A 27342-nucleotide genomic window follows, 5' to 3' on the forward strand; every position below is an offset into this window, starting at 1 on the left:
GACAGGTTCATCACAATGTGTCTTGGAGAAGCTCAGTTAGATTTGAGGCACCCTTGGGTCTGATATCCCTCTGAAAGGAGGGTGTCAGAATTTTTGGTGATATTTGGGAAATTTTCATTTATAATATTCTCTAGTATGGCTTCCATTTCCCTGGGGCATTCTTTTTCCCCTTCTGGGATACCTATAACTTGTATGTTTGAACACTTCATAAAGTCCCACAATTCTGTCCATGAATGTTCTGCTTTCTCTCTCTTCTTTTCTGCCTCTTTAACTGTCTGAGTTATCTCAAGAGCTTTGTCCTCTACCTCTGAGATTCTTTCTTCTTCATGGTTTAATCTGTTGTTGATACTTTCTATTGCTTTTTTTTTTTTTTTTTTATAGAGACAGAGTCTCACTTTATGGCCCTAGGTAGAGTGCCATGGCATCACACAGCTCACAGCAACCTCCAACTCCTGGGCTCAAGCGATTCTCTTGCCTCAGCCTCCCGAGTAGCTGGGACTACAGGTGCCCGCCACAATGCCCAGCTATTTTTTGGTTGCAGTTCAGCCGGGGCCGGGTTTAGAACCCGCCACCCTCGGTATATGGGGCTGGCGCCTTACCGACTGAGCCACAGGCGCCACCCTTCTATTGCATTTTTAAGTTCCCTAATTGACTGCTTCAGTTCCTTCAGCTCTGCTGTATCCTTTCTATATTCTTCATATCGTTCATCTCTTATTTGATTCTGTTTTTGGGTTTCCTTTTGGTTATTTTCCACTTTATCAGCAGTTTCCTTCATTGTTTCCATCATTTCCTTCATTGTTTTCATCATCTGTATTCTAAATTCCCTTTCTGTCATTTCTAAAATTTCTTTACAGGTAGAATCCTCTGCAGTAGCTACCTCACGGTCCCTTGGGGGGTTGCTCTGGACTGGTTTTTCATGTTGCCAGGATAAAAGCCTATAAGTAAACCTTTAAATGGTTCCATTTTATGAAGGCAAGTTTAAAGTTTTTGTGAGTTAGAAAGGAAAACATCCTGGATAGAACTCCATATGTGGCTTAGAACTTAATCATGTAAAAGTGATTTAGGGCAGAGCTTCGTGGAGGCATGTCTACAGATAGTTACCTGTATATCTCAGGATTTTCCAGACTACTCCCTAAAGGTGATTAACAGCCTCCAGATGGTCAAGCATTCAAACAGCTTATTTCCTCAGAATCTTGTTTTCTGGTTTTGTTTTTGATTACTTAGCAGAAGAATAACTTTAGTGAAGTAGTTATCAGGTTTAAGGTTTAAATCGGTTAAACCTTAGCCCATAAGGATAGCTTTAGATAATGTTAGTAAAATGGTTACCAGTTAATCTGGTTTATCTGTAGGCCCGTAAGTACCAGGCAGTAAAAGGCCTGGGGCCAAGGTTTAAGTCATGAGTTTATTGATTAAGTTATGTGCCTATATAAGCTTTGGTGGAAGAAATAAAGATTGCCACTTGCCATGAGAGCATAAGTGGTCCTCCTTATTACTCAGACTATTTCATTGTAGGACTCATTTCTCTGCGTCACCGATCAATTGGGAGACATTCACGCAACACAGGATTTTTCTGCTGATTCTTCCTCATGAGTGTTTTCTTTTACCTGTTTCCTTGGCCTAATTTTCCTTTCACTTCCTCTTCCTGTTTAAGTTACCGTGCCTCTGGACCAGGGTTTCGATGAGTCAGCTGCCAGTGGGATTAGACCGAATGAACACATGCAACCACTTGCCAGTTTTCCACTGCTTTTGTCCTCCTCATGGGGTCCAGAAGTCTCTTGCTGATTCCCTGGGTCCTCAAAGGGATGTTTATCGGCAGATCCCACCACCCAGAGATGCCTGGTGTCTTCTCTCCCCAGTCTCACCGTGCCCAGTTGCAAGGAAGATGTTACTCAGCCGCCATCTTGCTCCTCTCCCCCCAGAATACCTCAAAGCAACTTATGCCGAGGGTGGCGGGTTCAAACCCAGGCCCGGCCAAATTGCAACAAAAAAATAGCCGGGCGTTGTGGCAGGCGCCTGTAGTCCCAGCTGCTCGGGAGGCTGAGGCAAGAGAATCACGTAAGCCCAAGAGTTAGAGGTTGCTGTGAGCTGTGTGATGCCACGGCACTCTACCTGAGGGCGGTATGTGAGACTCTCTCTACAAAAAAAAAAAAAGAAAAAAAGTCTTTCTACATGAGGGTCCTGCATTTGTTATAGTTAATCAAGCTCTATGGACAATAGTCTTGGTTGAGAGGTTAACAGACAATGTTCTTACAATATATGTGAAACCCAGAGGTGGAATGAAGCAAAACATATTCAAAGGGGAATCTCAAGACTTTTTGGCTGCTATCCTGTCGTTTATCATCATGGAGGAAAACCAGACACGGATAATTAAAGGTGCACAGTTTTCTGCACCCCAGAATGGTGGCTTTGTCTCATATGTGCTCCTTGAGGTACTAGAACCTAAGACAGGAAAATTCTATTCTCGACTTGCAGGTTAATTCCTCCCTGCTTGCTAAAACAGCAGAGACACAGGGGTTAATTCCTCCCTGCTTGCTGACAAGGCCTTGAGAAATGATTCCCTGAGGTCCCCACCAAGTCATAGCTAGAGATTTAGCTCCTGTCTGGAGCTAAACTGTTGCTCTAAGTTCCCTAACTTCAAATTACACAAAAGTTTCATTTAACATTTTAGGGAGGTGGGTGAACAGAACAGATAGCCTGGTGTCCTTGTAGTTTATCTTTAAGTTAAACACTCCAGACTTAGACATGACATATACATGCTTTGTAACATTTATGCTAAGGAGAAATTTCTTATGGCAGTCTCAATTAATGCTTTTGTTCTTTATTCTTACTTATTCTTTTTTTTTTTGTAGAGACAGAGTCTCACTTTATGGCCCTCAGTAGAGTGCCATGGCCTCACACAGCTCACAGCAACCTCCAACTCCTGGGCTTAGGTGATTCTCCTGCCTCAGCCTCCCGAGTAGGTGGGACTACAGGCGCCCGCCACAACGCCCGGCTATTTTTTTGTTGCAGTTTGGCCGGGGCTGGGTTTGAACCCGCTACCCTCGGTATATGGGGCCGGTGCCCTGCTCACTGAGCCACAGGCGCCGCCCTATTATTACTTATTCTAATCTGATGAGTTTGGATATATAATACAGTGAATAAAGATGAACAATTGTTGTAGACCTGAGCAAGCCTCAGTCTTGCCTTAATTAATAAATAATTCATTCCATCTGCAGTGATATCTCTGTGTCGTTGATTGGGCTAGTGGACAGCAACAGATAATCTCTGTAGTATAATAGTATAAATTCATTTAACTAGTAAGAAAAATTAACTCCCTCATGACATTTTCAGTAAAACCTAGATGAAGGAGGTAGCAGGACCTGCATTTTCTTCATTAAGGGAATAATAAAAATCCTCGTTGTTTATTTTTATTTATTTTATTATTATTTTATTTATTTATTTATTTATCTTTTGAGACAGAATCTCACTATGTTGCCCTCAGTAGAGTGCCATGGTATCACAGCTTAAAGCAACCTCAAACTCTTGGGCTTAAGCAATTCTCTTGCCTCCCAACTAGCTGGGACTACAGTTGCCCAGCACAACACTCGGCTATTTTTTGTCACAGTTGTCATTTTGTTGCAGGCTAAGGCTGGGTTCACACCTGCTAGCCACCGCAGTATATGTGGCTGGCACTGTAACCACTGTGCTATGGGTGCTAAGCCCAAATCCCCATTGTTTAAAGTGCTCTTGTTGGGGCGGCGCCTGTGGCTCAGTCGGTAAGGCGCCGGCCCCATATACCAAGGGTGACAGGTTCAAACCCAGCCCCGGCCAAACTGCAACCAAAAAATAGCCGGGTGTTGTGGCAGGCGCCTGTAGTCCCAGCTACTCGGGAGGCTGAGGCAAGAGAATCACTTAAGCCCAGGAGTTGGAGGTTGCTGTGAGCTGTGAGGCCACGGCACTCTACTGAGGGCCATAAAGTGAGACTCTGTCTCTACAAAAAAAAAAAATTAAAGTGCTCTTGTTGAAAATGTTTATTAGGGGCAGTGCCTGTGGCTCAGTGAGTAGGGTGTCGGCCCAATATACCGAGGGTGGCGGGTTCAAACCCGGCCCCAGCCAAACTGCAACAAAAAAATATAGCCGGGCGTTGTGGCGGGCGCCTGTAGTCCTAGCTACTACTCGGGAGGCTGAGGCAAGAGAATTGCCTAAGCCCAAGAGCTGGAGGTTGCTGTGAGTTATGACACCATAGCACACTACCGAGGGCGTTTGTCTCTAAAAAAAAAAAAAACAAAAGAAAATGTTCATTAGATTAATTATTATATGTTATTATTCCACATGTATCAATATTGTGTTTATAGTGTCTCAGGGACCTCATGTTAAACACTGATTCTTATTGTTGTTATCTCAGGATTGGGCTACCTTTAGAAGTTGCTTTTTTTAACCAACTTCTCATAATGGTTTTTGTTGTCATTTCTTGCCTAAGAAATTGAGAGAAGGGCGGCACCTGTGGCTCAAAGAAGTAGGTCGCTGGCCCCATATGCTGGGTTCAAGCCCAGCCCAGGCCAAAAACTGCAAAAAAAAAAAGAAGTTGAGAGAAGAGAAAAAAAGTCTAATCATAGCTATCTCACCTGGGGCACTGTGTCCTGGTTTAGAACAGATTAGGTGTAGACCCGAAGCTGGCCCAAGTCAGGCAGAGACGAAGGCAGTGAGGCTGAGCTGTCTGTGGGAATAGGTCGTTCATGTTCCTATTGTTGTTCTGTATTTTTTTTTTTTTTGAGACAGAGTCTCAAGCTATGGCCTTGGATAGAGTGCCCTGGCAATCACAGCTCACAGCAACCTCAAACTCTTGGACTTAAGCAATTCTCTCGCCTCAGCCTCCTGAGTTGCTGGGACTACAGGCGCCCGCTACAACACCTGGCTATTTTTGCTGCAGTTGCCACTGCTGTTTTAGCAGGCCTGGGCTGGGTTTGAACCCATCTCCTTTGGTATATTGGGCCAGTGCCCTACCCACTGAGCCAGCGCCGCCCCCCACCCTTTTTTTTTTGAGACAGAGTCTCACTATGTTGCCCTTGGTAGAGTGCTGTGGCATCACAGCTCACAGCAACCTCAAACTCTTGGGCTTAAGTGATTCTCTTGCCTCTGCCTCCCAAGTAGCGGAGACTACAGGTGCCTGCCACAGTGCCTGGCTATTTTGTGTTGCATTTGTCACTGTTTGTTTAGCTGGCCCAGGCTGGGTTTAAACCTGCCAGCCCCGGTATATGTGGCTGGCGCCCTAGCTGCTGAGCTATAGGCGCTGAGCCAATTTTTCTATTTTTTTGTAGCGACAAGGTCTCACTTTTGCTCAGGCTAATCTCAAACTGCTGGCCTCAAGGAATCCTACCAGGTCAGCCTCCCAGAATGCTGGGATTATAGAGTTTTGAGATTCCCCTTTGAATCTGCTCAGCAAGACCAGGCTCTTTGATAAATCATTTTAGGGATGATAACTTAGAAAAGGCATGAAGTCTGTCCATATTAATGACTCACCATGGTTAACTGTTCAATGCATAGTTTTACATTTTTGAGTCCACTCTGGCATAGTCTGAAAGTATTGCCATGACAAATTTGATTGGTCATTTCTGCATTGTCTCCATCTGGGGCACTCTGTACTATGAGCACTTAAATAGGTGTATTGACTGACAGATATTCATGATCAAGACCTAACTTCTGAAAACAAGAGCTAGCCTTGTATTTAACTAAGTATTTTAAGCAAACTTTCTCCCTGCATGTCGGAGAAAATAAGCCATAGGAATTACACTTAATTCCTACATGATTTAGGAAGAAAAAGGCAGCCTCTGCCTAGGCTTGTTCACACATAATAACGGCAGTGTGAGCATATTCTGCTGCCCCCCAAAACCCAAGAAGTTATTACGTGGCAATCGGTGACACCCACAAGACCCTTTCATAGTGTGAAGCCCAAGCTGACTGCTCTGGGCCCTGTAATTGAGAGAACACAACACAGGGTGGAGTCCCCACAGAGCTAGCCTAGGCTGCATCTCAAAATCACAGCCTCAGGCCTCATGTCTTATACTTGCTGTTTTAATTTTACAAAGTACTTTTACAAGATCTTATTTTATTTTATTTTTTTGTAGAGACAGAGTTTCACTTTATGGCCCTAGGTAGAGTGCCATGGCATCACACAGCTCACAGCAACCTCCAACCCTTCGGCTTAAGCGATTCTCTTGCCTCAGCCTCCCAAGTAGCTGGGAGTACAGGTGCCCGCCACAACACCCGGCTATTTTTTTGTTGCATTTTGCCCGGGGACGGGTTCGAACCCACCACCCTCGGTATATGGGGCCAGCACCTTACCGACTGAGCCACAGGTGCCGCCCTACAAGATCTTATTTTATGACACCCTCTTAGGGACATGTTCAAACCATTGCCTAGAAAAGAAAAAGAATGCTTAGCGTATGTCTACAGATTCAAATGCTATGCTTAGATCTCTTATTTAAATTAAGTTGCTCAGATAGTAGAATGGGAGGATAAAGACCAAAGTTCATTACTTGACAGAGACTTTGTTTTGCAATGATCTGATACAGAATCCAAGGAGGAAGACAAACTAATGCTTTCTTGGCCTATAACCGCCTCTATCAGAATGCTTAGCTGTTCTCTTTTCCTGAGACCTTTCCAATTAGACATAGCACAAAATGTAACAGTAGTACGCATCAGTTTTGTATTGTTCCCTTGCTAAGTTCCAGTAAAACAAATATTTAAGAAACCATTTACCAAGGTCTCCATCAAATTGCATTAAATGCTGACCATTTTGTTGGGACTTAGAAATCCTGTTTCATCTTGAAATACTATACTGGAATTTGGTGCTTAATCTCAAAAAAGTAATCTTATGTCATAATTTTATTTTGTTTATTTACTTATTGAGATAGAGTCTCACTATGTTGCCCCTGGTAGAGAGCTGTGGCGTCACAGCTCACAGCAACCTCAAACTCTTGGGCTTAAAGCAATTCTCTTGCCTCAGCCTCCCAAGTAGCTGGGACTACAGGCGTCCACCACAACACCTGGCTATTTTTTTGTTGCAGTTGTCATTGTTATTTTAGCTGGCCTGGGCCAGGTTCAAACTTGCCAGCCTGGGTGTATGTGGCCGGCATCCTACCCACTGAACTACAGACCACCACCCACTTATTTCATAATTTTAACAATGAGCTTAAGAAGTGTAGTTTTGGGGATGTGTACTTTCTTACTTAGAGCTTGAGTCAAGCCTTCCCAAGTTTTTTCACATTTTGGCACTTTTTTTTTTCATCCGACATGGTGGTTTGCCATTGTGCAACATTCTGCTACTATAAAATGATAGTATTTGTGCATTGGTATGTGGTTAAAAGTGACCAGTCCAAGACTCAGCTTCCCTGAGGGAAGCAATTTCTCAGCACTCTGGATAGAAAGTATTCTTGTTTACCTCCCAGCTGTATGCTCCGCTGCAAATTTGTGTTCTGGGCAGCACCTATGGCTCAGAGGGGTAGGGCGCTAGCTCCATATGCCGGAGGTGGCGAGTTCAAACCCAGCCCCGGCCAAAAAACTGCAAAAAAAAAACAAGTTGCAGGTTCAGTTGGGCTCTGGCTAGAGCAGCATGAACTCTGCTGTAGCACCAAGCCTAAAAACAGGTTTTAAGAAACTTTTTTAAGAGGGTTAATGCAGTTTTCTCCTTCAGTTCTTCTAAAGGTCCCAGCCTAATCAGTTCTGTAATGTAAGCCTTGTTTCAATAATTCAGAACATCAATTCTCAGTGTGCTGTGCATATGTGTGATTTTTTATTTAAAATGATGACATTAATTGATGCCTTTTAAAAATATTGCTTACAGACTATAACCCAACTATAGCACAAGATTATGGGGAAAGGGCCAAGGAAGGGGAAGGGAGGGGGGAGGTTTTGGTGGAGGGAAGGTAATGGGTGGGGCCACATCTATGGTGCATCTTAGAATGGGTACTGGCGATTGCACTAATGTACACAGCTATGATTTAACAACAACAAAAAATAAAAAAAATAATAAAAATAAAAATACTGCTTACATCAGTGATTGTCAACTGGTGTGCTCTGAGATGTGCTGAGAGAATTTTTAAAGATCGTTAAGGCTAGTGCCTATAGCTCAGCGGCTAGGGCAACAGCCACATACACTAGAGCTGGCGGATTCAAATCCAGCCCGGGCGTGCCAAACAACGAGAAATACAACCAAAAATAGCTGGGCGTTGTGGTGGGCACCTGTAGTCCCAGATACTTGGTAGGCTGAGGCAAGAGAATGGCTTAAGCCTAGGAGTTTGAGGTTGCTGTGAGCTGTGACACCACAGCACTCTATCCAGGGTGGCAGCTTGAGACTGTCTCAAAAAAAAAAAAAAATCATTAATTAAGGCAGGGCACGGTGGCTCACGCCTGTAATCCCAGCACTCTGGGAGGCTGAGGTAGATGGACTGCTTGAGCTCAGGAGTTCAAGACCAGCCTGAGCAACAGAGAGACCCAGTCTCTAAAAGTAGCCAGGCATTGTGACGGGCGCCTGTAGACCCAACTACTTGGGAGGCTGAGGCAAGAAGATCGCTTAAGCCAAGAGTTTGAGGTTGCTATGACCTATTATGACATGGCATTCTATAAAGGGTGACTAAGTGAGACTCTGTCTCCAAAAAAAAAAAAAAATGCTAGTGCCCCATTAATCTAAGTGGTGGTTGAAAATAAGCAATCTCATGGAAGGCATTTTTATGGTTATAAATCTGATACTAGCATGATAACCTTCTCTACTTCAATCACGCCACCTTTGCCCTGGGAAAACCATTAAAATCCTCCTATAGGTAATGTGAAATATGGCCACTGGATCTGAGTGAGTTCATAAGGGAAAGTAAAGATTCCTAAATGGAGGACTCAGAGAACGGAGACGCTCCCTTTGATCTGCTTTCAAGAACAGGAGTGCTACAAGCCCAGCCTGCATTTTAATACCAAAACAGGACTCATTCAATTTGTTTTTTCAGCTGATCTTTAATGAGTAAAAATAAACATCCCTCACAAATCAAGTTTACTTCGTAACTAATAGTCTAATATGAAATTTTTTTTCTTGCTCACATGATTTTTTTTCCCCTGTTTTTTTCCCCTTCTCTATTCTGACTTCTCTTAGTTGAGTCTTTCTGACAGAAAAAACAACACAACAATGGGTATTTCTCCTCATGCCCCTGTCTCACCCCAGTAAAAAGCAGGAGAAAGTATGTAGATTAAAACAGAGTTGTATTAAACATTCACTTTTGTGTTATCAGGTGAATTTCGTTCTCTCCAGAACAGTCACAGAAGGTTAGCTGGGTTCTACACTGTCTCGTCATTGACACTCCAAATTGTGCAGGGAGTGCTCAAGGCTTTGTTAGAAATACGAAGTCTGGGAAATGTCCCTTTGGGTATGTGGTGCCTTAGCTGACTCAGCACTGCATGCCCCGGGCTCCGACCAGGACCAGCCCAGCACAGGTCTTTAGTTCGAGGTAGAGGTGCTGCTGTTATTTCCCAGGTGAGCCAGAAGCAGGCGAGTAGCAAGCACTCTCCTAAGACCGGTCTTTATTGCGTGGTGACAAGTTTCACAATCATGCTGATGATCCGGGATCCTCGAGGACATGTGCATAGATCTATGCTCGGGTTTTTAATTTTATCCTGGAGAAGCTGGTCAAGTTCACAACGAAGTTCCTTTACTAATTCAGCCACCTAAAATGAAAGCTATGCTATCAGCAGTGCTTGCAGCAACAGGTCAGAGAGGTTATTAATCATACCTCAAGTATGATTACCATTATTTAGATTTCTTCTGTTAATTGTTTTTATTTCAGGTTAATGTGAGGGTACAAACAACCAAATCGCAATCCTTGAATTTGTTAGATAGAATCCCTCTTTTTTTTTTTATGAGATAGAGTCTCAATACGTCGCCGTGGTTAGAGTGCTGTGCCATCATAGCTCACAGCAACCTTGAACTCTTAGGCTCAAGCGATTCTCTTGCCTCAGCCTCCCAAGTAGCTGGGACTATAGATGCCTGCCCCAAAGCCTGCCTATTTTTTTGTTGCAGTTGTCATTGTCGTTTTAGCTAGCACAGGCTGGGTTCGAACCTGCCAACTTCAGTGGCTGGTGCCGTGACAACTGTGCTACTGGCGCTGAGCCAGGTAGAGTCCCTCTTGTAGCTATGTCCCGCACCCAAAAGGTGTGCCATACACTTTTACATTGTGCACAGAGGGAGTACCCCTACCCCCAACTTGAATTGAAATGAATTTTACTGGAATTAATTTTAACCCCATTTTAACCTAAACACATTTTCATTCTATAATAGACTATAAAAAGGCTCCTTTATCAACATCTCATTTAAAGAAAAGATTAAATCTGGAAGCATGGCTTTTATACAATGTTCTGCAAGTTAAAATTTGGTCAACTTTTACAATTTTCCCCAAGAAGAGAAGCAGGAAAATGGAGCATTAAAAATGGTGCATATTGGGTGGCACCTGTGGCTCAGTCGGTAAGGCGCCGGCCCCCTATACTGAGGGTGGCAGGTTCAAAGCCGGCCCCGGCCAAACTGCAACTAAAAAAATAGCCGGGTGTTGTGGCAGGCGCCTGTAGTCCCAGCTACTCGGAAGGCTGAGGCAAGAGAATTGCTTAAGCCCAGGAGTTGGAGGTTGCTGTGAGCTGTGTGAGGCCACGGCACTCTACCGAGGGCCATAAAGTGAGACTCTGTCTCTACAAAAAAAAAAATAAATAAATAAAAAAAAATGGTGCATATTGGCCAGGCTCAGTGTCTCATGTCTGTAATCAATCCTAGTACTGTGGGAGGCCAAGGCAGATAGATCACTTCAGCTCACGAGTTCAAGACCAGCTTGAGCAAGAGTGAGAGCCCCCATCTCTCACTCTTGAAAAACTGAGGCAAGAGAATCGCTTGAGCCCATGAGTTTGAGGTTGCTGTTACCTATGACGCCATGCCACGGCACTCTACCAAGGGTGACAAACTAGACAAAGTGGTTGCTAGAACAATGAAATTATATATGTGACTTACATCATACTTCTCTTGGATAGTGCTGTTCTAGAATTTACAGTTAAATATGCCAATTAATTTCCTTTACATCTGAGGTGGTGTTTCTCCTTCTGGCAACATACAAATTCTATTTTTTTTTTTTTTTTTTGAGACAGAGTCTCAGTTGTTCTGGGGTTCAGTGTGGTGGTGTTAAAGCTCACAGCAACCTTGTACTCTTGGGCTCAAGTGATCCTCTTGCCTCAGCCTACCCAGTAGCTGAGATTACAGGTCCCCACAACGCCTGGTTATTATTTTTTTTTTTGAGACACAGTCTCAAGCTTTTGCCCTGGGTAGAGTGCCATGGTGTCATAACTCACAACAACCTCAAACTCTTGGGCTTAAGTGATTCTCTTGCCTCAGCCTCTCAAGTAGCTGGGACTACAGGCGCCCACCAATTTCTTTCTGTTGTTGTTACCGTGGTCATTGTTGCTTTAGCTGGCCAGGACTGGGTTTGAACCTGCCAGCCTCAGTGTATGTGGCTGGTGCCCTATCTACTGAGCTATGGGCGCCACCAATACCTGGCTATTTTTAGAGCTGGGGTCTCGCTCTGGCTCAGGAATTTGAACTTGACCTCCTGAGCTCAAGCCATCTGCCTGCCTCAGCCTTCAAGAGTGCCACTGTGCCAGGGCAACATGTGAATTCTAATAGATGAAATGTTAAAATAAATTTTTATTTCTTTTTTTGAGACAGAGCCTCAAGCTGTTGCCCTGGGTAGGGTGCAGAAGCATCACAGCTCATAGCAACCTTCGACTCCTGGGCTCAAGTGATTCTCCTGCCTCTGCCTCTCAAGTAACTGGGACTACAGGAGCCCGCCACAACACCTAGCTATTTTTTGGTTGCAGCCGTCATTATTGTTTGGTGGGCCCTGGCTGGATTTGAACCCGTTAGCTCAGGTGTATGTGGCTGGCGCCTTAGCTGCTTGAGCCACAGGCGCCGAGCCGAATTTTTATTTATTTATTCATTTTTTCTTTATTTCTTTTTTTTTTTTTCAAATTCCTGAGCCCGGCTATTTTTTGGTTGCAGTTTGGCCAGGGCCGGGTTTGAACCCGTCACCCTCGATATATGGGGCCGGCGCCTTACTGACTGAGCCACAGGCGCCGCCCCGAATTTATATTTCTTAAACATATAATCACCATGAAATGTATTCAAAGAAATAACCACATAGTGAATAATTGAGATCTGAGAATAAAAAAACAGATTTTAGACCTATTATCTTTTTTTATTTTTATTTTTTTTGGAGACTGAGTCTTTGTCACCCTCGGTAAAGTGCCATGGTATCATAGCTCACAACAATCTCAAATTCTTGGGCTCAAGTGATTCTCTTGTCTCAGCCTCCCAAGTAGCTGGGACTACAGGTGCCTAGCACAACTCCCAGCTATTTTTAGAGACAGGTCTCGCTCTGGCTCAGGCTAGTCTCAATCCTCTTAGCTCAGGCAATCCACAGGCCTCAGCCTCCCAGAGTGCTAGGATTACAGGCTATTATCTTTTTTTAGTAGTAGTGGTGGAATAGTATTTTTGATTATCTGTATTTTCTGACTTTTCTTTGGTCAACATACATTACTTGTATAACAAAAAGGAAGGTTCCATGCCTTCACTTTACAGCTTGTCCTAAACCCAACCCACCCCAGGCTTGACCTCCCAGTGTGCTTCCTGGAACTCTTTCTTACTAGGGGTCCACCCAGTCTCACTCTTTCTTAGTATCCCATGGCAGACCCAGCATTCACTCTTTTTTTTTTTTTTGTAGAGACAGAGTCTCACTTTACTGCCCTCAGGTAGAGTGCCGTGGCGTCACACGGCTCACAGCAACCTCTAACTCTTGGGCTTATGTGATTCTCTTGCCTCAGCCTCCCGAGCAGCTGGGACTACAGGCGCCCGCCACAACGCCCGGCTATTTTTTTGTTGCAGTTTGGCTGGGGCTGGGTTTGAACCTGCCACCCTCGGCATATGGGGCCGGCGCCCTACTCACTGAGCCACAGGCGCCGCCCCCCAGCATTCACTCTTAATTACCTCTGTTGTCCTTAGTCCCTAAAAGATTGCTGTATACTTCATAATCAAAGCCACTCAGGGCCTGAGCCTCGCAGAACAGATTGTCCTTTACCTGATGGGAAGCAGCTACAAAACGGATCCAGCCATCATCCAAGGAGACAACGAACTCTCCCCTTTGAAGCTGCACATTCACTTGGCCTCCTCCAAACAAGACCAGCGGGTACACAGACACCATGCTGCAGTCACGGATGAACACCCGACTAGTTTTGATCTTCTCATGGTACAACAAGTAGGGGCTGTCAAAGTGTCTGACCTGTAACATAAAACCTCGAATGACAAAAGTGTTGTCACTGGCAACATATATCAAACCCACCAGTCCCATGGACTTAAATACCACCTGTCCATTACTGACTCTCAAAATTTATCTCAGCCTGCATCTTTCCCGAGCTCCAGACATGTGTGTGACCTACCTGTACCTCCACCTGGGCATCTATTAAACATCTCAAAGTCATCGTGTTCAAAAGAAATTCTTTTTTTTTTTTTTTTGAGACAGAGTCTCAAGCTGTCGCCATGGCATCAGAGCTCACAGCAACCTCAAATTCGGGCTCAAGCAATCCTCTTTGCCTCAGTTTTTCTATTTTTAGTAGAGACGGGATCTCACTTTTGCTCAGGCTGGTCTCGAACTCCTGAGCTCAAACTATCCACCCGTCTCAGCTTCCCAGCGTGCTGGGATTACAGACGTGAGCCACTGCGCTCAGCCAAAGGGAGTGATTTTTTTTTTCAAGACAGATTTTCACTATGTCGCGCTTGGTAGAGTGCTGTAGTATCACAGCTCACAGCAATCTCAAACTCTTGGGCTCAAGCAATTCTCTTGCCTCAGCCTCTAGAGTAGCTGGGACTACAGGCACTTGCCACAACGCCCAGCTATTTTTTTGCTTGTAGCTGTTATTGATGTTTAGCAGGCCCAGGCAGGACTCAAACCTGCGAGCCTCGGTGTATGTGGTTGGTGCCCTACTCACAGAGCTATGGGCACTGAGCCTGGAAGTGATTCTTTTTTTTTCAGTTTTCGGGCAGGGCCAGTTTGAACCCGTCACCTCTGGTATATGGGGCCAGTGCCCTATTTCTTTGAGCCACAGGCACTACCCCCGGAAGTATTTTTTTTTTTTTTTGGCTGGGGCTGTATTTGAACCCAGCACCTCCAGCATATGGGGCCGGTGCTTTACTCCTTTGAGCCACAGCTGCCACACTTTTTTTTTTTGGAGACAGAGTCTCACTTTGTCGCCCTTGGTAGAGTGCCGTAGCATCACAGCTCACAACAACCTCCAACTCCTGGGCTTAGGCAATTCTCCTGACTCAGCCTCCCACGTAGCTGGGACTATAGGCACCTGCCACAATGCCCAGCTATTTTTTGGTTGCGCTTGGGCTAGGGCTGGGTTTGAACCCACCACCCTCAGTATATGGGGCCGGTGCCCCAACCACTGAGCCACAGGCACCGCCCCCCCCACGGAAGTGATTTTTATTTTTTATTTTTATTTATTTATTTTATTTTTTTGAGACAGAGCCTCAAGCTGTTGCTCTGGGTAGAATGCCGTGGCATCACAGCTCACAGCAACCTCCAACTCCCAGGCTGAAGCGATTCTCCTGCCTCTGCCTCCCAAGTAGCTGGGACTACAGGAACCTTCCACAATGCTCAGCTATTTTTTGGTTGTAGCCATCATTGCTGTTTGGCAGGCCCGGGCTGGATTTGAACCTGCTAGCTCAGGTGTATGTGGCTGGCTGCTTAGCCGCTTGAGCCACAGGTGCCGAGCCCAGAAGTGATTTTTTTTTTTTTTTTTTTTTTGAGACAGAGCCTCAAGCTGTCACCCTGGGTAGTGTGCTGTGGCGTCACAGCTCACAGCAACCTCCAACTCCTGGGCTTAAGCGAGTCTCCTGCCTCCGCCTCCCAAGTAGCTGGGACTACAGGCGCCCACCACAACGCCCAGCTATTTTTTGGTTGCAGCCGTCATTGTTGTTTGGCGGGCCCAGGCTGGATTTGAACCCGCCAGCTCAGGTGTACATGGCTGGTGCCTTAGCCACTTGAGCCACAGGCGCCGAGCCCCAGAAGTGATTTTTTTTTTTTGTAGAGACAGAGTCTCACTGTACCACCCTTGGGTAGAGTGCCATGACGTCACACGGCTCACAGCAACCTCTAACTCTTGGGCTTATGCAATTCTCTTGCCTCAGCCTCCCAAGCAGCTGGGACTACAGGCGCCCGTCACGACGCCCGGCTATTTTTTTGTTGCAAGTTTGGCCGGGGCTGGGTTTGAACTCACCACCCTCGGCATATGGGGCCGGTGCCCTACTCACTGAGCCACAGGCACCGCCCCCCCCGAAGTGATTTTTAATGAAAGATTGAAGTAGTGGCTGGCTGGGGAATGAGAATGTCACTCTAGGACCAGAGAACAGCATGTTAATGGCATGGCACTGGGGGACAGAGCTGGTAGCCTGGTATTATTAGAGCACGCAGAATAACAAAGGGGATTGTGGGGCACGTGACAGGAATGGGACTGATGTGAAGTGTCATGAGAGTCTACAGTACACCTTGCATATGAAAATTGGTGTCTCAGCCTTTCCTCCTGGAACATTTTTCTAAGATCAAGGAACCAACAGGAAGAAAAAAAAAAGACTGAAGTAAGGGACTGACATGGTCTAGTGTATGTTTTATAGAGGTTATTCTGGCAGCAATGGTGTAGAAGGTTGGAGAGAATCACAGGAAGTAAGCCTATCACAGTACTGCAGGGGGACAGGCAAGAGATAGATGTCTGCAGTTTGAACTTAGGAGGAGGGAGATCTTAGGGATGTCAGAAAGGTGGTATTGGCTGGGCACTCCAGCTCAGTGGTTAGGGCACCAGCCACATGCATCAGCTGGTGAGTTCAAACCCAGCCTGGACCTGCTGAAAAAAAAAAAATAGCCACAGCATTCTACTGAGGGCAACAAAGTAAGACTCTGTCTCAATAAAAAAAGAAAAAGAAAAAGAAAAAAGAAAAAAATGAAAGGTGGCATTGCTGAGACCCATTGACCAAAGGGATTAGAGCAAGGAGAAAGGAAGCAGGATTGTATGTGACTTCAGGGTTCCAATTTGGACGGTGTTGTTCTCCCAGAAAGGAACACACAAAGAGAAGAGTGAACTGGGGATAGTAAGTTTAGTTCTCAGCTTCTGAGTCTGAGATGACTGAAAATGTCCAGCTGGTGTTTTCTAGCAGGAGAGCTAAGAAACCCCCCACTTCTAGGCAGACTTAGGGGCCTGTGTCAGTGTGTAGGAGGCAGTAGGAACCATGATGTTGGGCCTTTGGTGGTTCAGGAAGCATAAGTACACTGTAGATAAGGAAACAAGGACAAAGGACAGAACTACTATTTCACGGCAAAGAAAGAGAAACTAGTAAAGAAGACAGAGAGAGAGAAGAAAGATTTCAGAAGCAAAAGAACAAGGATAGTTTTGTTTTGTTTTTTGAGACAGTCTCACTATGTCGCCCTCAGTAGAGTGCTGGGGCGTCACAGCTCACAGCAACCTCAAACTCTTGGGCTTAAGCGATTCTCTTGCCTCAGCCTGCCAAGTAGCTAGGATGACAGGCGCCCACCACACTGCCCAGCTATTTTTTTGTTGCAGTTGTCATTGTTGTTTAGCTGGGCCGACTTTGAACCTGCCAGCATGGGTGTATGTGGCCAGTGCCCTACCCACTGAGCTATGAGCGCCGCCACCAAGGATAGTTTCAAAAGGAAGGGAGATCAGCAAGGTCAAATCCCACGTGAGAGGCAAGAATGACAAGGACCAAGGATGCCCACTGGGTCTGACAACCAATGTTACCTGTGACGCTGAATGAATGTGGAGGAGTGGTGTGGGCAGAAGCCTCACAGCAGCAGGCTGAAAGCTGTGCTGGGAGATCAGCAAGAATAGGTCATTTATTTCTTTTTAAGGCAGAGATTCAGTGATGTAATCAGTCATAACTTAAATCACCATTGCAAAGAGAATTCTGTATCTGAAAGCAGGCTTGAGCATCTTTTTGTACCAAGTACAATTTTTTGAAATGAAAATAGTCTTTCCATAAATACTCCAATTTCTAGTCTGTTTAGACTTATTCAACCTTCCCTAAGTCATGGTGCTGCTGGGGACAGCAAGCAATAGAATATAAGTGACTGTGTTTCTCACTTCCGGACGTGCCACATAAGTATATCCCACCATTCTGACCTGATAGTTAACTGATGAAGGGTGAATGTGTACATATCCATCGTTCTTGGTGACAAACTTTAACTCGGCTGATTTTGGTTGCATTTTGACAGCTCCAGTACTGGTCTTCTGAAATTTTCCTTCTGGACTTTTCACCTAGACAAGTATTTATAAAAAAAATAATAAAAATTAAATATATATATGTGTGTGTGTGTGTGTATTTATTTATTTATTATAGAAAGTACCCCTTGGCACAAAACCAGTCTTGCTTTAATAGCTTTGCTGTTTCTTCCCTCTCTTATTTATTTTGTTTGCTTTTGAAAACAGTACAAGCACTTTTTTTTGTAGTACCACCAGAAGAGTAGAGTCAATAGCTCTGGGAGACAGAGTATCACACCATAGTCACATGGGAGAGAGACAAGGTTGATATTTTGGTTCTGTATTGATGAGGTACAAAGATCCAGCTGGCAACACTGGACTGGAGATCTGAGTAACAATCCCAATCGCAACATTTAAGATAATTTTTTTTCAAAACAAGTGAAAAAAAAAAAAAAACTGAATGAATAAATAGCTTAAAAAAAAGAAGAGGAGGCCTGGCACCTGTAGCACAGTGGTTACAGCACTGGTCACATATACTGAGGCTGGCAGGTTTGAACCCGGCCTGGGCCAGCTGAACAACAATGACAACTGCAACAAAAAATAGCTGAGTGTTGTGGTGGGTGCCTGCAGTCCCAGCTACTTGGGAGGCTGAGCAAGAGAATTGTTTAAGCCCAAGAGTTTGAGGTTGCTGTGAGCTGTGACACCATAGCACTCTACCAAGAGTGACAAAGTTAACACTGTCTCAAAAAAAAAGAAAACATTTTTTTCTTTCTTTTAACTTCAGAGGTATCAGCACAGAATAACAACTTATTTTATGTACACACACACAAAAATTATACATATTTTTTTCGTTTTTTTAATTTTTTTTATTTTTTTGTAGTTTTTGGCTGGAGCTGGCTTTGAACCCACCACCTCCGGCATACGGGGCCAGCACCCTATGCCTTTGAGCCACAGGCGCTGCCCAAAATTATACATATTTTTTTTTGGCTAGGCATGGTGGCTCATGCCTGTAATTCCAGTGCTTTGGGAGGCCAAGGCAGTAGGACTGCTTGAGGTCAGGAGTTTAAGACAAGTCTGGGCAATATAGTGTGACCCAATCTCTACAAGAAAAACAAAACATTTAGCCAGGAGTGGTGATGCATGCCTGTAGTCCCGGCTACTGGAAAGGCTGAGTTGAGAGGATCAACTGAATCCCAAAGATTGAGGCTACAATGAGCTATGATGGAGCCATTGCACTCTAGCCTTGGTGACAGAAAAAGAGCCTATCTCAAACAAACAAACAAAAAAACCCCAGTAAGTATATATCCAATTAATTAATTAATTTTTGTTTGTTTTAGCAGGTCCCAGGCCAGGATCGAACCCACCAGCCCAGGAGCATGTGGCCGGCGACCTAACCACTGAGGACAAGCACCCCCTGTCCAATTTAATTTATTTATTCATTTATTTATTTGTTTATTTATTTTTTGGTTCTTAAGTGTCTTTTAATGATTCTAGCTTGTGGCCCTTTTCCCCAACCTTGGTGTCTTTGTCCTTGGTAAGCAATCAGCAGAGGTTGTCCCCTGAGGAAGTTCAGGAGTAGGCTTAGACCTCAGGCCTATGGAGGAAGAGCAGTACTCTCCCTGTAATCTTTGCTGGCTGTTAGGTGGAAACTGCTAGAAGGGAGTCCCACGTACAGGGCCTTTGGGTGCTACACATCTCACAGCCAGGGTGGCTTGGAGTGTTAATGAAGGTGCAGGAAGGACAGGGCCAGCCAGGCTGAAGGGGCCTGGGGAGGCTGCAGGTGGCTGGCTGGGGGGCTTATGGCAGCCCCATTGATGGGGGAAACAAATGTCCTAGTTTCCTATCCTCTTGGGGGTGCTGAGGGCTATATCCTGGGGCTTCTTGAGGGGCTGAAAGTAAGTAGAGGAAAGCATGGTCCCCGTCTTGCCAGACCCCATAGGAGGCAAGGCTGCGCTCAGGCACACACAGGCACTGCCCAGTGATCCAGCGCTGCACGGCTGGTGGGAGACCGAACTCAGAGAACACTTGCTCCTGGAGGGCTGCAATGGTGCAGTGTGGTAGACCTGCAGTGCAACATGGACAGAAGATGAGGAAGATACAGCAGACTGATGGGACCAGGTGGGAAGCAGGCTTCCTGGAGCTGGACACTGAAGGCCACATGATTCTGGGCCAGGATAGCTGCGGCTTGGGCTGCCCCCTTCTCATCCCCACGTGCAATGGCCTGGGCCAGGCGCCCTGCCAGCTCTTCTTTTTCTATCAAGTCCCCAGGGGTCTGGGGAAGATCAGCCTCAGGTTGGGGGACCTTGAGTGTGGGAGTACCAGGGGGACTGGACAGGGAAACAGGGCATGTTTCTGGGCCCAGGGCTGGGGTTGAGCTGCCACTGCCATTCTGTCCCTCCACGGCGGCACTTTGAACTAGCGCTGCCCACTGCTGAGCTTCCTGAGGGTTGAGAAAATGCAGACTGAAGGTTCTAGGCCCTCCTGCTGGAGGCTGCAGCTCATGCTGGCTAAGGCCCCGGATGGTGTGGGAGACAGACTCCAAGGTCCACTCTAAACTGACCATCCCAGGGCCGGTGCCTAGCAACTCCAGCCTGAAGCACCTGGGGTGCTCTGGGTTTGCGCTCAGCTGCAGCCTTCATAGCTGCGCCTTGACGTCTGGCCCGGCGCCCAGCGGCCTCACTGTGGTGGTCATAGCCAGGAGCAGTGTGGTGGAGCCCAGGACTGACACAGCCGCTGCCCCACCCATAGGCGGCGCCCCCAATTTATTTTTTTTTTTGACGGTGACACACATTTATTTTACATCTGGTCACAGTAAATCTCTTACATCTAGACCACTGCTGGGTCAAGAGTGCCACATGGCTGCAAGCAGTTGGAGGAAATCGATTATTTTTTAAAGTACATTTGAAAAGCATACAACTGCTAAGCAGAAAATGAACCATAAATTAATCAATAGCCTTTAACTGAGAATTTAACAAAAAAGTTCAGGCCTTGAAAAATGATTCAGTATGCAGCCAAATTCAAATTCTAAGTTTGAAATCCTCCCTTGGTAGGGCTGGACAATCAAAACTCAGGTAAAGTCTAAGAGCACACAGGTGGGGCTGCCAGAGCTTGGCCACAGATGGTCCTATTGCAAAGCACTGATTTGTTCTCATCCTACTTTGGTCCAGAGTAGAGGACCAAGGGAAACAGTAGTAGAATCAAATTTCCATCTACTGTTATGTATAGGATGCCTGACAATGTGACATATATGATAATATGTTAGAGAACTGAAAATGTACCTAATTTTATACAATAAATGTGTTCCTGAACAATGAATCCAAACAGATTTAGAGAATTGTGGGATTGGAAATGTATGGGAAGTTGAAAAGGCTGGGTGTGTGTCTCCGTGCGTTTCTCTCTAAGGTGATCAATGTGTACATCTTCACTTATATCCCTTGGTTACAGATGAAATAAAAAAATGGGAAGACCAAGGAAAAATGTTTTTTTACCTGCACGACATTTGGATACAAAGCAGCACATAGCATTGCTGATATCAGTTTAGGGTTCTCAGCATTTGAGTTTGCCTATGAGAGAAATACAGCGTTAGTCTCCATAATTTTACCAAGTAATATGGCTACTTCTGTCTGTGCCCTGGAATTTACCATTACATTATATGCAAAAAAGGATCATCTAATTTATATCTCTTTGCTAGAAAAAAATTATTTCTAAGTAAAACAGAAATGTGTTAGCCTACTGTCACATATGACCCTTTCCAAGGAGCCCACAATGACTCTTTTTCTACATCTCTGCAAAGCAGTTACAAAGCCAGTGTTCCCAAGCATCAGTGGAGAGAAAGACTTTGGTTCATGAGCTGTTCAGAATCCCCAGGAGGTACTAACCGCACTCAGAATAGAGGGGCATCAAGTTCATCTTGAAGAAGTGCTCTATATATAGTTATAAAAAAAGCTGTCCTTGGTTAGAAAAAAGCTGAGAAAACATTCCTGGAAAGTCTATTCTACCTCTTACAAAGTTATCAAGAAGCAGTGTGAAATTAAAAAAACAAAACCAATAGCAACAATGAACAGAAACCCCCTTCTGTTCTTATGAGTGTTGGCTGAAAGTCAGTCAGGAATGCCACTAGCCCACTGCTCAGAGGACTGAGGGAAAGGAGACTCTATACTAGTGTTCCTGGGTTAATGTTTTTATCAAAGAGAAACAGGAAGTATCTACGCATCCTTTACCTCTTCTCCTGTGGCATCTAAGACACCGTCTCCTTCTTGGGCCCTTTTCTCAATTTCCCTTGCTCTGAGTCCCTCTTTTGCAAACCCTATATCTGACAACAGTTCGGTGAATTGTCGTTTGAGGCTGGCCATTTCCTGAAAGAAGTGGAAAAGGCTTTAAGTAAGGGAATCAACTTGGAAGGACAGCGTGAATCTTACAATAACAAGTGACTACAAAAACATGGATAGCGACGAGACTCATATGGATTTGTCACACTGGTACAAAGATGACCTTGGCTGGTCATTTCCAAAAGAGGTAGTATTCACTTACATAAATGGGCAGACAGAGTGAAATAGACAGTAATCTATTACACAGAAATAGATTACATTTTTTTAACACCTCCAATGGATTTTGAGTTGGTCTGACTTTTCGCAACATTCTTAGGCTAGCAAAAAATGTAGTTTCCTTTGACCACAACCCCGACTCCAGGTGCTGCAGTGCTGTGTACTGCCTAGCTTTTCCTCCTGGCATTACTTTCTCCCCAGTGTCCCAGGGCTCACTAGGACCTACTCGCACTTCTCAAGTACTTAGCTCCTTGTTTAAGTGCTGAACCTTCAGTGGTTAGTGTTGTCTCTCAGCGGAACTCAGCAGAACTTTCCCTCTTTCTCCTACCTTGTGGTCTCACTGGTTCACACCTTTTCCTAGGAATACGGACATTATTTAAGTGGTTCAGATATAGACATTCCTTTTTGTGGTTGAGCACAGCGTGAGAAAAAAAGCACAGACCTTTCTCTCCTGTGCCCAGGCTGCATGTCAGACAATAGAGAAGGAGGTAACGATAATCCAAGAAACTCAACGCCAAGCAACACTACCTTGTCACCCAACAAAAACATAGGTATTTTTTTGGAATGTCTCAAGTACACACGGATAACCTGACAAAATATATTAATAACTAGCAGTAAAATAGACCAGAGTTTCTATTTCATGACAAAACTTAATTGAAATATTAATAAAACTAATCCTATAATCTAAAATGGAGGGGGTTTTTTGTTTGTTTTGAGACAGGGTCTCACTTTGTCCCCAGCGTTAGAGTGCAGTGGCATCATCACTCCTCACTAAAAACTCCAAATTCCTGGGCCAAAGTGATACTCCTATCTCAGTCTTGTGAATAGCTGCGACTACAGGCACCCACCACCATGCCAGGCTGATTTTTCTTCTCTCTCTCTCTCTCTCTCTCTTTTTTTGAGACAGAATCTCATTATGTCACCCTCTGTACAGTGCTGTGGCATTACAGCTCACAGCAACCTTCAACTCTTGGGCTTAAGTGAGTCTCTTGCTTCAGCCTCCCAAGTAGCTGGGACTACAGGCGCCCACCACATTGCCTGGCTATTTTTGTTGTTGTTAGCAGGCCTGAGCCAGATTTGAACACACCAGCCCTGGCATATGTGGCCAGCACCCTAACCACTGAGTTACAGGTGCCGAGCCAATTTTTCTATTTTTTGTAGAGATGGAATCTCGCTGCTCAGGCTGGTCTTGAACTCTTGGCCTCAAGCAAATCCTCCTACCTCAGCCAGTGCTAGGATTATAGGAATAAGCCACTATGTATGGCCTAAGCTGGAGTTTAAGAAGGAATGCTAATTTGATGGACATCGTATATGACAGCAAAATGTATATATATCATGTAGAAAAACAATACATTTAACCGGGCACAGTGGCTCACGACTGTAATCCTAGCACTCTGGGAGGCCAAGGCGGGTGGGTTGCCTAAGCTCATGGGTTCGAGACCAGCCTGAGCAAGAATGAAACCGTCTCTAAAAACAGCCGGGCGTTGTGATGTGCCCCTGTAGTTCCAGCTACTTGGGAGGCTGAGGCAAGAGAATCGCTTGAGCCCAAGAATTTGAGGTTGCTGTGAGCTATGACACCATAGCACTCTACCAAGGGTGACACAGTGAAACTCTGTCTCCAAAAAAAAAAAAGAATAAATTTAATAATAAACGTAATTTCAAAGACATATACTCATTTTATACTTAAAAATCTTTTTTTTTTTTTTTTTTTTTGGTTGCAGCCGTCATTGTTTGGCAGGCCTAGGCTGGATTTGAACCCGCCAGCTCAGGTGTATGTGGCTGGCACCTTAGCTGCTTGAGCCACAGGTGCCGAGCCAAAAATCTTAATGATTTGAGAAAATATTTATAACTGACTGTACATATAAACATCCCTTTTGATCAGCAGTTCTCTACCCCAGCTGTACACTAGCATCACTTGGTGAATCCAACTACAACAAGAAACAGGTGCCCAGTTCCTTCTCCTAGAATGGATGTTCAGATTTAATTGGTCTGGAGTAAAACCTGGGCATTTTTATTTAAATTTTTAAAGCATCTTCAGGTGAATCTAATGTCAGGATTGAAAATTAACTACTTTTTTTTTTTTTTTTTTGTAGAGACAGAGTCTCACTTTATGGCCCTCGGTAGAGTGCCGTGGCCTCACACAGCTCACAGCAACCTCCAACTCCTGGGCTTAAGCGATTCTCTTGCCTCAGCCTCCCGAGTAGCTGGGACTACAGGCGCCCATCACAACGCCCGGCTATTTTTTGGTTACAGTTTGGCCGGGGCCGAGTTTGAACCTGCCACCCTCAGTATATGGGGCCAGTGCCCTACCGACTGAGCCACAGGCGCCGCCCGAAAATTAACTACTTTTTAAGTACTGAGAATGAAGCTACAGGCTCTATATTCTCAAAATGTCTCCCTGTAGTACAGCAGAGGAGAATGAAGGCAAATATTGAGATGGATTTTGAGGTCTTTCATTTCATCTTAACCAAATTCACTCATTCATGCATTTATTCAGTGAATCTTTTTTTTTTTTTTTGTAGAGACAGTCTCACCCTATCGCCCTTGGTAGAGTGCTGTGGCGTCACACAGCTCACAGCAACCTCCAAATCCTTGGGCTTAAGCAATTCTCCTGCCTCAGCCTCCTGAGTAGCTGGGACTATAGGCGCCCGCCACAACGCCCGCTTATTTTTTTGTTGCAGTTTGGCCGGAGCCAGGTTTGAACCTGCCGCCCTCGGCATATGGGGCCGGTGCCCTACCCGCTGAGCCACAGGCGCCGCAGTGAATCTTTACTAAGTGTCAACTATGTACTAAACACTGTTCTAGGTATTAGGATACCGTGCTGAAAAAAAGATAAGGTCTCTACTCTGATAGAGCTTATGAGACAGAGAGAAATAGATGCCAGATAGTGCTGAATACTAAGGACATTCATTTTGTGTTCCACCCCATGACATATCCATATTTAACATGAAAATAGAATCCTTCCTCCTCCCTAGCTCCAAAATCTTTCAGTGAAAGAAATGCTTTGCAAAGATGTGCACCATCATTATTTTGGCTTCTCCTACCACTTTAAAAGGGGGCCTAAAACATCATCACTATAGAGGACACAAGCCCTGTTATTACACAGAAGATAATAAACCTTTCTCTTTGTTGTATACTTGTATTCTTTATTGACACAGTAGTTTCTGTGTTTTTTGAGGCAAAGTCTCCCTCTGTTGCCCTGGGTAGAGTAACGTGGTGTCATAGCTCACAGCAACCTCAAACTCCTGGGCTCAAGCAATCCTCTTGATTCAGCCTCCCAAGCAGCTGGGACTACAGGTGCCTGCCACTATGCCCAGCTATTTTTAGAGATAGGGTCTCACTCTTGCTTAGGCTGGCCTCAAACTCCTGAGCTCAAGTGATCTTCCTACCTCAGCCTCCCAGAGTGCTGGGATTACACACACCTGGCCAAGAAAAATTAACAAAAATTAACTGGTTTAGGGCGGTGCCTGTGGCTCACTGAGTAGGGCACCGGCCCCATATGCCAAGGATGGCGGGTTCAAACCCAGCCCCTGCCAAACTGCAACAAAAAAATAGCCGGGTGTTGTGGCAGGCGCCTGTAGTCCCAGCTGCTTGGGAGACTGAGGCAAGAGAATCGCATAAGCCCAAGAGTTAAGAGTTAGAGGTTGCTGAGGGACTTTACCTAACAATTGCAATCAGTGTAACTGGCTTATTGTACCCTCAATGAATCCCCAACAAAAAAAAAAAAAAAAAAAAAAGAGTTAGAGGTTGCTGTGAGCCATGTGATGTCATGGCACTCTACCTGAGGGCGGTACAGTGAAACTGTCTCTACAAAAAAAAAAAAAAAAAAAAAAAAAAATTAACTGGTTCAGTAATAGTTCTTTGGTTTTGGGGAGAGGGTAAGGAGAATAAGGGGATTCGAGATGGTCATAGCCTCCTCTGAGAATCTAATGAAAACCATGATCCCTCTCTCAGAAATAATGCTCATAAACCACATATTTAAGCATACAATTTTGCATACAATTTCAGTAGTTTATGGATACCGGTTAAGAATGCCTGGTATACTGGGCAGTGCATGTGGCTCAGTGAGTAGGGCGCTGGCTCCATATACAGAGGATGGCATGTTCGAACTTGGCCCTGGCCAAACTGCAACAAAAAATAGCAGGGCATTGTGGCAGGTGCCTGTAGTCCCAGCTGCTCCAAAGGCGGAGGCAAGAGAAGTGCCTAAGCCCAAGAGTTGGAGGTTGCTGTGAGCTGTGATGCCACAGCACTCTACTGAGGATGATAAAATGAGACTTTGTCTCTTAAAAAAAAAAAAAGAAGTCCTGGTATAATTATTGAAAAAAATTAACTTCCAGTAAGCAGTAATCTCTTTTTTTTTTGGAGACAGTCTCATTATGTTGCTCTCGGTAGAGGGCAATGGTGTCACAGCTCACAGCAACCTCAAACTCTTGGGCTAAGTGATTCTCTTGCCTCAACCTCCCAAGTAGCTGGGTTTACAGGCACCCACCACAATGCCTGGCTATTTTTTTGTTGCAGCTGTTTAGTTGGCCCAGGCTGGATTCGAACCCACTACCCCAGGTGTATGTGGCTGGCGCCGTAACCACTGTGCTACAAGCACCGAGCCAGTAAGCAGTAATCTTTAGAGTACCTATATTCTACCCTAATCTCCATATAAGTAAACACTAATTTACCAAAGAGAGGAAAAAGAGGTCAATTGAAAGGTTTAACACAAAAGGCCTGATGCCATAGTTCAAGAGTCCATTTTACACAGCTGGTAAAGCCAAACAGATTCCAAAAATAACACATTTGATGTCAAGATAGGACCAGCAAGCTACAGTTGTAACATCCTCTGGTAAGCTACTACAACAGAAAATGAGAAAGACCAACAGCCACAGCAACAACTCACCTGCAGAACTCTTCCTGACAAGAAGTTTTGTCTGCAGTAATTATAACTTGTCCGCACACCTTCTTTTGTACTTAGCTGCCATCCCTAAATGTGGGAGAAAATCAAACTGAACTTAGTCTTTGGTGCCAACTTTGGCAATAAAACTAAGCTGTTCGGTTGTAGACTTACTTACCTTATATGCTTGTAGAAGGGCTAGATAATCACTATTTGCAAATGCAAATTCCAGCTTTTTCTGGTTAGCTTCCTCTTTTTTATCCCAGGGAGATACCTAGAAGAGGAAACCTGGATTTAAAGGACACATTTTCTCTGAAGTTTCAAATGGCACTTTCTGATTGCTGAAGCCAGATGTCCAGGGAAAGCATTTTGTGTGGAACAAAATGTAATTAGTGGCTCAGCGATTAAAGGTAATTATGGTGGAAACTGGCAAGCAAACAGTCTTATTTATTCTGTGAGTCTGTCTGTCACCCAAAAATAAGCATAGGCCAAGTGGCAAGAGACACAAATGAGCCACTCATTCTAACACGACAGCTAAAACCTATAATCTTGCTACATCTGTGGTGTCTTTATTTTACAGATTCTTTTTTTTTTTTT

At 44.8% G+C, this 27342-nt stretch overlaps 1 protein-coding gene and 1 pseudogene across 4 annotated transcripts in view; both read right to left on the reverse strand.

Moving 5' to 3' along the window:
• Nucleotides 1-8973: 8973 nt before the first annotated feature.
• Nucleotides 8974-27342, reverse strand: part of DHX57 (DExH-box helicase 57) — a 91190-nt gene continuing 72821 nt past the window's right edge. For all 4 annotated transcript variants that reach the window (XM_053587730.1, XM_053587734.1, XM_053587731.1 and 1 more), the window contains 7 exons: nt 26924-27019; nt 26752-26835; nt 21540-21674; nt 20808-20882; nt 17242-17376; nt 13128-13328; nt 8974-9687 (listed from right to left, as the gene is read on the reverse strand). In XM_053587730.1, the coding sequence (XP_053443705.1) occupies nt 9544-9687; nt 13128-13328; nt 17242-17376; nt 20808-20882; nt 21540-21674; nt 26752-26835; nt 26924-27019 (870 nt within the window). In that variant the 3' untranslated portion in view covers nt 8974-9543. The remainder of the gene's footprint in view (nt 9688-13127; nt 13329-17241; nt 17377-20807; nt 20883-21539; nt 21675-26751; nt 26836-26923; nt 27020-27342) is intronic.
• Nucleotides 18958-20085, reverse strand: LOC128583537 (sharpin-like; annotated as a pseudogene).

This window comes from Nycticebus coucang, chromosome 4 (assembly GCF_027406575.1).
Source record: "Nycticebus coucang isolate mNycCou1 chromosome 4, mNycCou1.pri, whole genome shotgun sequence".
Lineage (NCBI taxonomy): Eukaryota > Metazoa > Chordata > Mammalia > Primates > Lorisidae > Nycticebus > Nycticebus coucang.